Source organism: Nanorana parkeri, unplaced genomic scaffold (assembly GCF_000935625.1).
Source record: "Nanorana parkeri isolate BGI_ZX_2015 unplaced genomic scaffold, ASM93562v1 scaffold1414, whole genome shotgun sequence".
Lineage (NCBI taxonomy): Eukaryota > Metazoa > Chordata > Amphibia > Anura > Dicroglossidae > Nanorana > Nanorana parkeri.
The window spans coordinates 360,765-371,755 of record NW_017307682.1 but is presented as its reverse complement, the minus strand read 5'-3'; the positions used below and the strand labels follow the sequence as shown (position 1 = coordinate 371,755).

General features: G+C 45.4%; 1 protein-coding gene across 1 annotated transcript in view; it reads right to left on the bottom strand.

The window, feature by feature from the left end:
- Window positions 1-250: 250 nt before the first annotated feature.
- The window catches only part of MAEL (maelstrom spermatogenic transposon silencer), a 15,552-nt gene continuing 4,811 nt past the window's right edge, over window positions 251-10,991 (bottom strand). Inside the window, exons 5-11 of the mRNA XM_018569866.1 lie at window positions 9,903-10,058; window positions 7,028-7,069; window positions 6,788-6,915; window positions 5,462-5,516; window positions 3,220-3,361; window positions 2,486-2,548; window positions 251-404 (exon numbers count right to left, since the gene is read on the bottom strand). Of these exons, the coding sequence (XP_018425368.1) occupies window positions 251-404; window positions 2,486-2,548; window positions 3,220-3,361; window positions 5,462-5,516; window positions 6,788-6,915; window positions 7,028-7,069; window positions 9,903-10,058 (740 nt within the window). The remainder of the gene's footprint in view (window positions 405-2,485; window positions 2,549-3,219; window positions 3,362-5,461; window positions 5,517-6,787; window positions 6,916-7,027; window positions 7,070-9,902; window positions 10,059-10,991) is intronic.

Below are 10,991 nucleotides of genomic sequence, written 5' to 3'. Positions count from 1 at the left end.
TCTCTTTTCTGTAGAAAGTACGTACAATAATGTGAACCTGTTACTCATATAAAAGACAACTTGGTAGCTTAAACTAACATTAAATCTAGGATGAGGCAGATAGGACAACAATCTGTATGGTTTGTAAGATTCCCCACATTTTACTGGGTTCATGCCAATAACCTCTACTTAGCATCCTCTCCCCAACCTCTACTCCCCTTCTTTGCACCCCCCCAACCTCTATTTCCCTACTTGGCACCCCCTAAAAGCTTCAGTAAAACTGTCTTGCCTGATATCTTCTGGCATCGAGGATGATGGTTTTGTTATCATTGGATGACGGCTTCTCTTGTGGCATTAGGCTGGGCAAGTGGGCTGATGTAAGTGTCACACCATAAACGGAGGCCAGGGATTTGCTGATACAGTAGCTGAAATGGGCAAAAAGAAAATTGTAGAAGCTTAAAACCCAAGTACAGTGATCTCAATATAAGGCCCCATTCACACCTATGCGTATTGTAATATGCGCGTCTGTTGCACGACCGTCACGCGGTTTTTTTACCGCGATTCGCGGTAAAAAAGTCGCGCGATTCCAAAGGCTACTTGGCAGTATACAAATGGAAAACGCCCTACAAAACGGACCAATACGCAGCAAAAAACGCTCCGGGACCTTTTCATGCGTGGCCCGTTTTGTAGTGCGTTCGGGACGGGCGGAAATACGGACAGGTGGGAACGATACCATTGACTACAATGCTATTTATTTTTTTGACCGCTTTGTAGAGCGTTCATCGAGCGTAGGACGCGCTACAAAACGGTCAGGTGTGAATGGGGCCTAAAGGCTTGTATGTGGTACACCGTTTTATTACGGCCCTGCTCCGTTTAACCACTTGATGACCGGGGCCTTAAATACCCTTTGTGGCCAGGCCATTTTTCAGTGTTCAGCGCTGCGGTACTTTGACTGACATTTATTCCGTCATGCAGCGCTGTACTGAAATACATTTTATACCATTTTTTAGGGATACATAGAGCTTTCTTTTGGTGGTATTTAATCACCACTGGGGGTTTTCTATTTTTTACTATATAAAGAAAAAAAAAGTTTTCCCTACGTTGGGTTTTGAAACATCTTTATTTTACCAAAAATGTGGGTAATAAAAAAAGGATGGTGACATTTCTGATATTAACCCGACGTAACTAGATAACTGCCGCACTGAAAGATGGGTGCTGAAGCGACCGTGGATGGCGCCGCACTTCACAATGTATATCAGAAATGTCACCAGCACACCAGTGGATAGTGTTAAAAAATAAAGCGTATTTTATTGACTCATTTGTCGCATCCAAAATTTCGGGACGTTGCAATTTTTGATGTGACAAATATGCGTGAATGAGAGACGCTTTATTTTTGAACACTATCCACTGGTGTGCCGGTGACATTTCTGATATACATTGTGAAGTGCGGCGCCATCCGCAGTCACTTCAGCACAAGGTAAGGAGTGCGGCAGTTATCTACAGTTACGTCGGGTAAATAAGACACCAAACATGTCGAGCTTTAAAATTGCCGGTGCCCGCGAAAACCAACATACCCAAACTTGGCCATAGGCGACGCTTTAAAAGCTTTTACCTCCCATCAATTTACAGCGATTGATGGCCCTAGAATTATTGCTCTCACTCCGACATTCGTGGTGATATGTAACATGTACACCGGAATTGTCGTTTTCCCACATAGGCGCACACAAAAACAAATTACATTTTTGGTTATTTTAATTGGGGTTTTTTTACACTTTTTATTGCCATCACAAAGGGGGCTAAGAAGACAGTGATAGGTCCTCTTTATGGAGACATCAGGGATCTCCAAGACCCCTAATATGTCACCTAGGGACCCCCAAAGAAGCTGATGAACCAGTTTCTCTCTGGCTACTGAAACTGGAGAATGACAGCTGAATGCGGAAGTGATGTAATACACATCACTTCCGTATTCAGAGAGCAGTGTGCTGATCTCCCTCTGATCACAGAGCCGCCGTGCTGGTCCCGGGCCCGTACGGGCCACAGCAGAGCCCGGGATTGGTGGCGGGGGTTAATGGGGCAGAATGCATCATATGAGCGATCGAGCGGCTCTACAGCTGCCTGAACGCTTGTATGTAAACAGCCATTGCATTTAATTACAATGGCCAGATGTAAAGGTAGTTAATTAAAATATAAAAAATAAATTAGAACATGTTATTCATATCTGACAATTACAGAATGAAACAGATGCCAAGTGCCATCCCCAGAACGAAAGCTTTTTTGTGTGAATGAAGTCCCCAGCCTGTATGTGATTAAATGATCTGAAACAACATTTAAAAGGTTCCCAGTTGTTAGTGGGGACCAAACTGTCACTGATAGCCCGGTCTACACAGGAATCAGCCGACAGTGTGTCAAATGACAGGATCCTTCACCACAGGGTTTTGTGCAGGGGTATGTTAACCTACAGACTGCGTGTGGGAAGGGGTTAATACAGCAATGTTTATACACTTACGTAACTTTCTTGCAGCTGGCAAGAGCACAGTACCACATGTCATTCTCCTCATGCCATTTGCACCTGTCAAGACATAATTATGCAAGACTTTACCAAAAACAGTCAACAAATGTCTATATAAAAAGAGTTCAAAGAAAAGTCAAATTTGGAGAGCGCACTTCGGTGGCCGGGGCGGTCTAGGTATTGAAGGCTGGTGAGCGGCTCCTCGGAAAATCAGACCCGGGTGTCTGTTGTGTATCCAGGTAAAACCAAAAAGAGAAATCGGAGCGCCACAACCTAGCGCAATAAAGGTAGGTTACATTTACACACATTGTCTGCTATATTTTGGTTTTCCCCCCTCTCAATTTGGTACCGGATCCTTCTTCCCCACCCGGAGGACCAAGTCTAGTCCCTCGCAGTCACCGGATGACCCACCTTACACCACTCCTCAGTCAAAAATTGCTAAGCTTCCTTCAAAGCCCGCCACATGTGACTGCATATCAGTGAATATTGTGTTGTCCCTTCAAAACCCACCTTATTGCTCTAGGTTGTGGCGCTCCAGTTCACTTTTTTTTTTGCTTTTCCACCAAATGTCTATAGAAAGAATTTGTGTTCTTCTCAGATGAAGCAAGATCACCTCAATATGAAAGCAAATGTCTGAAATTCTTGGGAGCCAAGTGACGAAATCTTGTAAGACTACAAAATTCCCCGATCATACCTACTTGGGACTTGAAGTTGCTAACTAGGCTTGGTACCTGGTGTTGTCGGCGTAATCCCAATGAACGCTATCCAGCAGCCGAATAACAGTGGGTTTGGAAGGCTCTTCACCGAGTTTGTCTCTATAGTATTTCAGTATTAAACTCTCTATATCCAACAACTCAAAACGATTGTCCATTCCTGCAATACACAGGGTGAGGCATTACAAAATGAACCAGTTAGGTTTAAATAGTTGCTACAAGTCCAAGGCTCCTTTGGTGGCCCATCATATCAGTTTGTGTCCCCAAGAGCAATGAGGAGAATTATGTTGGAACTTGAACAATGCGACACTTTGCACTGAATGAATTAACCGCTCGCTGTCCGCCCACTGTAAATTCACAGGTGGACGGCATATGCTTCCCGGCGGGAGGATGTGCCTGCCTGTCTTAACGCGCGCGAGCAGAATCCCGCCGGGCAAGTAAACAGACGTTACCGACTGTTACATAAACGTGTCCGGCCAGCTCTACAGAAGGTCGATCGCTTGCATTTCAACGTACAGTGCGCCCCCCACACTTATCCCGGGCTCCGCTGTCCCCCCTGCGAGCCTGGGAACGGCACAGTGGCTGTCTATCCTGAGGAGAGACCGGCATTCCCCCCACCGCTGATCTCTCCTAAGGCAGAAGCGATGTGTATAACATCACTTCCACCTTTAGCTGCCATTTCTCTGGCTGCTATAGATCTCTGCTTCATCAGCTTCTTTGGGGGTCCCAAGGTGACATTAGGGGTCTTAAGAGACCCCTGATGTCTCCATAAAGAGGACTTGTCAGTGTATATTGGCTATCACATAGGGTGCTTGTTATCCCCCTATGTGATAGCAATAAAGTTAGGTGTAAAAATTAAAGTCCCATATTAAATTAAAAACACCATAAAAAAATAAATTCAAGTCCCCCGCACATATAAACGCATTGGGTGCGCCTACATGCAAAAACAACAACTACGTCACATATCGCATTAAACGCGGCAGTGAGAGCAATAATTCTAGGGCCATCAACCACTGATGACACTAAACTGATGAGTCACAAAAGATTTTAAAGGGTCACCTATGGCCAATTTCAGGTATGGTAGCACGCGCACGCAATTTTAAAGCTTGACATGTTTGGTGTCCATTTACCCGACGTGCCCTCCAACTTTTATATTTTACCAAAAAATTGGTTAATAAATGTTTAATAAATGTTTTATAACATAACATATAGGGAAAAGTTTTCATTATATAGTAGAAAATATACCCAGTGGTGATTAAATATCTCCAAAAGAAAGCTCTATCTGTCCCCCCCCCCCCCAATGGTATAAAATGTATTTCAGTACAGCGTTGCATGTCAGTCAAAGTACCTCAGCGCTAAATACTGAAAAAAGGCCGGGACATGAAGGGGGTTTAACACCCCAGTCAGCAAGTAGTTCATGGCCATCAGAGATCTCAATCCATTGGTTTACCAAAAACATAGGACAGTGGTGGAGCTTTCATTGTTAATGCAAAACCATCTCAGATTAAAAAAAAATAAAAAATAATAAGAAGTAGAATATCCATTAAATCCGCACAAGAAAAGATGACTTATCAGTCTCTCCAAAAACAAATAAATTGGTTCCCTCTAATTTTGTTATAAGTGCTGTGCCCACAGATTGCAGTCTCTAGTGACCTTACCAGTCAGCTGCATAGAAAACGTGGAAGATGACAGAAACACACAACAGACTTATGCAGTGTCCAGGGAAGTTTTTACCACAAGGAATTCCTAATGCCATCACACTTCCCTTGTGCCAAGTTGTTCTCCCTATGGTAACTGGAACAAATAATTTGGACTTTTGTACTCACTATAAATTCCTTTTAATAGAGTCCTTTGAGAGATACAGAAGTCTTTATGGTAGTTCTAAAGGCTACAACTTTAGTCTTTTTGGAAGCTCCTCAATCAGGGGAACAAACCCCAGTGCATTATTAATGGTGTGTGCAAACACGCTTTTCTCTACTGTGCCCGCTGGCCCCACGTTGCACTGCGCCGCTTGCCCTGAAGGTCCGGGTAGGAGAGAATGAGCACTGAGGACACAGTGACTGCAGAGGAGCATCCTCACTGGATGGCACGGGGGGGGGGAATTGGCTTTCCACTCTAGGCAATGTGTGGCAGTTTACCTGTGCTGGGAGCGTGAGCGCAAGAGTAACCTCTGTGGGACACCGCAAGGAGAAGGAAAGACCCAAAAACTGGATTGAAATTTAACAAAAAAAAAGAAAAAAAAGGACATGACGACACTTACCACCTTTATAAGCAAGCCACTGAAGACACCATTTCACTCTGTATATGTCATTGTTCTGAAATAAAGCCACGGGAAACAATTATGTACAAGTACAATATTTCAGCAATGGGAAAAGTGCTGTAAGTTTACGGGGAGAGTTTGAAGTTTTGGGAAACAGTCTAGACGATACACTGACCCGTCTATCGAACTAGGGAAGTCAGATTTTCTATTCAGACAGTTGTAACCTGAACACAGATTTGTCTTTTTCTCAATTTATCCACAAAAATCATAAAGCACTTAAGTCATTTAAAGCTGGCCCTATACTGGCTCCGTGGGCTGAACAAGAGAAAACTCAAGATTGTTCGGGTCCTCCGCTGGGCTATTATATTCAGACAGCGGCAGGTATGCTGCATCTGATTAGCTGCAAACGCGGTTTCGTCAGGATTTTTTGGATTGGTTCCTGTTGAATGCGGCAGTCCTGATGGGGCCACACACAGGTTTCGAGTCAGCACGACTCGAAAATAGACCAGTGCAGGGCCAGGTTAATCTTGGCACTTTGCTCTCCCCACCCCCACAACACAAAAAGCCCCATCTTCTATGTATTCAAGTGACAGAATCATGTAACCTTTCTCCAACACCAGACCTTACTTACTCCTGCAGCAGGGAGGGGGTGAGGAAACGCAGAGTACATCTTGCTAAGTGAATGGGCAGGCTGAATTAGCTAAAATGAAAATGCTCTTTGTTGTAAACTTTAAGGATGAGTTACGCCACAGTGGCTGCAGTTACAGAGGTCAGCGAGGGCTTGTTTTACATATTATTTACTGCTAAGAATATGTAAATATATCAATGCTCATAACTGGCCAATAGTTCAATCTTAAAAGGAAATGTGGTGTAGTTTTATTGCAGAAGTGACTCTGTATGCCTCTGCTACCAGAAAACCCGTTTTACCTATGAGTGGCAGTTACGTCATCTGTGGCCGACTAATAGCTGAAGACAGACCTGGAAGGAGATGGCAATGATGGTGACGAAGCAACAATGAGAAAGACCCACAGAAAGGGAAGAGTGCCATAACGTGTGAATTTTCACTATATATTCACTACAGTTCCGCTTTATGGTTAATCCATCATAGGGCAGAGCATTTGTAGAATGTTGGCTTCATGCATCATCTTGCTTATTCTCCATTGGAATACACAAAAATATTAGCTCAGGGCTTCCACAAGTGTAATGTGCCTGTCATGGGTATGTTGGGAGTGATGGGGGACAGGAGGAAACTGCCTCCTTGGATAGATATATCTATATATCTATATGGATGTCTACTAAAGAATGGAAAAAAAAACACAAGCATACCCTGCAATAAACTTGTACACATATAGAAGGTACTGGGCAAACAAAATAACAGAGCGCACGGTATAGGTTGTGATAGTCCCTGTTTGCAAGTTTAAATCCAGACACCGGAATCTGATGTGTAGAGTCACCTGGGGAGCAAGGAGACAGAAAGTCAGCCAAATAATGTAGACTTTTGTCTGGATTTGTTCATTCGCTGGCCCTAGGACCCTACACTGACAGTATACAGAAAAAGCAACTTACTTCCAGCCTGACAATGATAGCGGAAACCAAGAGGCAGCTCTCCTGAGAGAAAAGAAAATAAAGACAGAGGGTTTATTCTGGTTCATGCGCCATTCTTTCCTAGCGATTACACATAACACTTAATCCAATGCAACTATATAGGAACATCGCTGACATTACTCTTTCCCAATTAAAACCTAACTCCAGGCAAATAGCTAAACACACAGATGATACATAAGGGAGAACTCTTTGTATTTCTGTCCTTCCAGTTCTGGGATCTGTACAGTTCTGTCACACAGCACAGCTCTGTCTGGCAGGGGAGGAGACCCCAATTTTTTTCTGTTGCAGTTCAGCAAACGCTCACAGATCTTGTCCCTGCCTCAGCTAGTGCCTGCACAGTGAAAGGAGAAGCAGCAGATTTAAGAGATAATCTGTCACTCTGCCCTCCATCTCCTATTGGCAAGTTTCATCACATGAATACTGAAGCACGACTGATCGTCTGAGCTATGCTGCAGTGAATTGGATATCAGGTCAAAACATTTGTACTTACAGTAGCTCCATAAAAAAGTGAATTGTAATATTGAATATAGTAGGAAAGAATTGGGAACTCCTGCCTTCTTTGCTGCCTGTGTTCCCAATAGGAAGATCCCGCATGTCTATTTGTCATGGTGACTAGGGAAGCACTGATACCAGATTTTCGGTATGGAGTACGAGTTACCGATATTTTTTGGTACTCGCTGATACAGAGTAACCGATACTGGTACTTCCGCTAGCATGGAGCCGGCTTCCCGGTCAATCAGGAAGCCGCGTGGCGTGCCATTACCCGCCGCCCGTCTTCTTGGTTGCCCGGGAAGCCAGGTCCATGCTGTTTGGCCGGCTCGAGGATGAATGGTCGGGAAGCCGGCTTCCCCGCCAATCAGCGTTGAGCCGGCTACCTGAGCAATCAGGAAGCTGGAAGGCGGGTTATTACCCGCCACCCTGATTGGCCGAGAAGCCGGCTTCATGCTGTTAGGCCGGCTTCCCTGCCAATCAGAAAGCCAGGCGGCTAGTCATTAACAGCCGCCAGGCTTCCTGATTGGCTGGAAGCTGACGCCATGTTCCCTCATGGCACTGACTGTCAGAGGAAATCTCACTGTGACCACAAGTTCCGGTATCGGGGAAGGTATCTCAGCATTTGGGCGTACCTGGTATCGGTGCATCCCTACTGGTGACCCTTGTCACCAAGACAGAAAGGAGATGGTAAATCCAAAATGTTACCATTCTCAATAGAACAAGAGTTCAAATTAGGATAACTGTTCTGGTGACAACTGTTTGAGAGGATTTCCTCTTGTTAACATAAGCAGAGGGAATACGTAAAAATGTTAACCGTGCCCAAGTGGTACCCTAAAAGATTGACCTTTCTTCTTCATTTCCTCCTGACAGCAAAGCATTTCCTGTACCTTGAGTCTCAGCTTTAGAACTGTAGTGTGAGATCTAAGGCACTGCTACCTCTGACCGCTTGTCCCAGCAGATTTCGTATGAGATCTGGTGACACTAGTACCGGGCTTCTCACTGTTCTCTTTACTGGGGAGAAAACTATACTTGAGGACCCGCAGGGCAAGAATCTCCCCAATTCTGCTACATTCATTCTGAACAGTTTTTCCATCTCTTCTGCTGCTTCTTAAATATTCTCCTACAAAATTATCTGGGGGGGCAGCTCTGACACGAGGAAGCAAAGTCCCATCTTTACCTAGTTGGCTGCCTCTATAAAGAAACAGTGCATAAAAAGGCATACTAAGTCAGGTCTGTAGCTACCATGGGGCGAGTGAGGCACTCGCCTCAGGCGCAACTGAGTGGGGGCGCAGTCAGGGCCGCCCCCTCGCCCTGTTGCCATGGTGAGCACAGGGTGCCATTGGCAACAGGGGAGCCAGACGGCCAACACAGCCCTCTAAAAATGTTTTCATTAGGTTTCGTCAAACGAAAAACAAATTTTTATGCTATTTTGGATTTGGCCACCAGCCTGGAGGCGGGGCACATGGCGTCACATACCGCACACGTCTGTCGGGGGCACAAAGGGAGCTAGCTACGGCTCTGTACTAAGTTAGTAACGGGGAAACATGGAAGTACAGGGAGACCACAGGCAACACCGGCAGGGCAGCCATCAGGGGGGCCCTTACATGACTATCGGCCGACGGTGAAGGGCAAGGAGGGGGAGGCCTGGCCCTAGCAGCGCAGGGCCCCAGCATTGCAGCTCCAGTGGCTTTGAGACAAGCTAGGGCCCCATCAGCTACGCTGCTCGTCTGATGTCGGACTGGCCGGATGTGACATCACTTCTGGCCGGTCCGGTGGCAGACGAGGCCATGTGTGCAGGTAAGAGGAGCTAGGAAGGAAAGGAGGGATGCAGCCCTGAGCAGCCCACCTGAGCCCCATTCAGAGCCCACCATAGACAGTCTCAGATGGGCTGTGCAGCATCTATGGTGGGCTCTGCAGGGTCACTCTCAGGTGGGTCCTGTGTCCAGCGTGTCACTAAGCCCTGCGTCCAGCGCGTCACTAAGCCCTGTGTCCAGCGGCGCGGGGGGTGGGTTTCTGGCCTTAAAATTTCTGATGGCTGCACTGAACACCGGTGTTTGCAAGCCATGTCCAAAAAGGAAAGCAGAGGATAAAATGACTAGTGTTGTGCCCCTCTTTCAGTCAGAACACATGAGGGCTCATGTCTCAGGTCAGTGACTCAGAGCGGAAGACAGTGGGAATAGCATTTCCAGCAGTTGAGCAATGGATACCCCCTGTATTTCTCTGTCGGGTTTGCTTTAATAAAATTTCCCTTAAGTGCATGAAAAAAAAAAAGAAGAAGCAAATCACTGACTCATATGAAACCAAATAATCTTGTATATCTAAGAAACGTCTTTTTTTTTTTTACCTGGATCAATGAAATCATGGAATGAATCCAAAATTCCCTCTTTCAGTGAGTAGCGCACGCAGCCAATCTCACAGGGAACAAACCTCTGCTCGCATAAACTGGGCATCTCCCCGTGGCTGAAAATATTCATGACTAAGATCACTTTGTTCTCCAAATCTAGAAATCATTACAAGAATGTCATTAGATTATATACTAGGGACCACTTGGTTAAAAGCAAGGAGTCATGGTAGAGTTACCAACACATGCCAATCTGTACAGAAAACGTCACATCCTGTCATACTCCAACATGTGCATTTGCTGCCAAGATTTGAGAAAAAGCTGGTCTTGCAGGTCAGAAACCAGGAACAGCTCACACCACAACGCAGTGCACTGTAACGCATTTGTTTTGGTGCTTTGAGGCGCGATGTGTTAGGCAGCTATTTAATCTTGAAAGGGCTGTCAACACACGAAAAAGTATAACACATAAATCAAAGCATTGTGGTGCGCTACAACAGATATCTTGCAATGTTCTATTGATGTGTGTTGGGAAGGATTAACAATGAAGGACACCCACAGCATCACACGTACAACTTGTATTCCATATTTCGTTAAAAACATCGCTCACAGAACGTAAAGCCTGCCTCCAACTGCCCAACCTGTATGAGTTTGGTACCGTACTTGCATCCTCTGGTGCTCTGTATGCTATAGCTACTAGCATACATGTACCTTTAAAGAAAGACAGAGGCAAAGTCCGAATTGGCCATTATTCACTGTAAGCCAGCCCAACACAGGCCCCATGACTCTGGGTAGTAGCCTCTCGACTTTGTCAGGGGGCACAAATAAATCCCCTTGCAGAGATTCTAGACCTTAGAAAAGCCTTGGTTAGAATTTTAACCCTTGAGAAACCCTTTGAACTAATAATAAAGATGTCTTGCTGCACTCCTTACCAGAAATGATGACCTGGAGGTGGGTGCGCTAGCAGTGACCAGGGAATGGCGCCGTGATATACATGTAGTTTTCAAGGAATGTCACCAGCACACCGTAGTATTTTGTGCAATCATATATGTCTATTAACCCCTTCATGACGGAGGCCCCGCCCCCCCCCCCCCC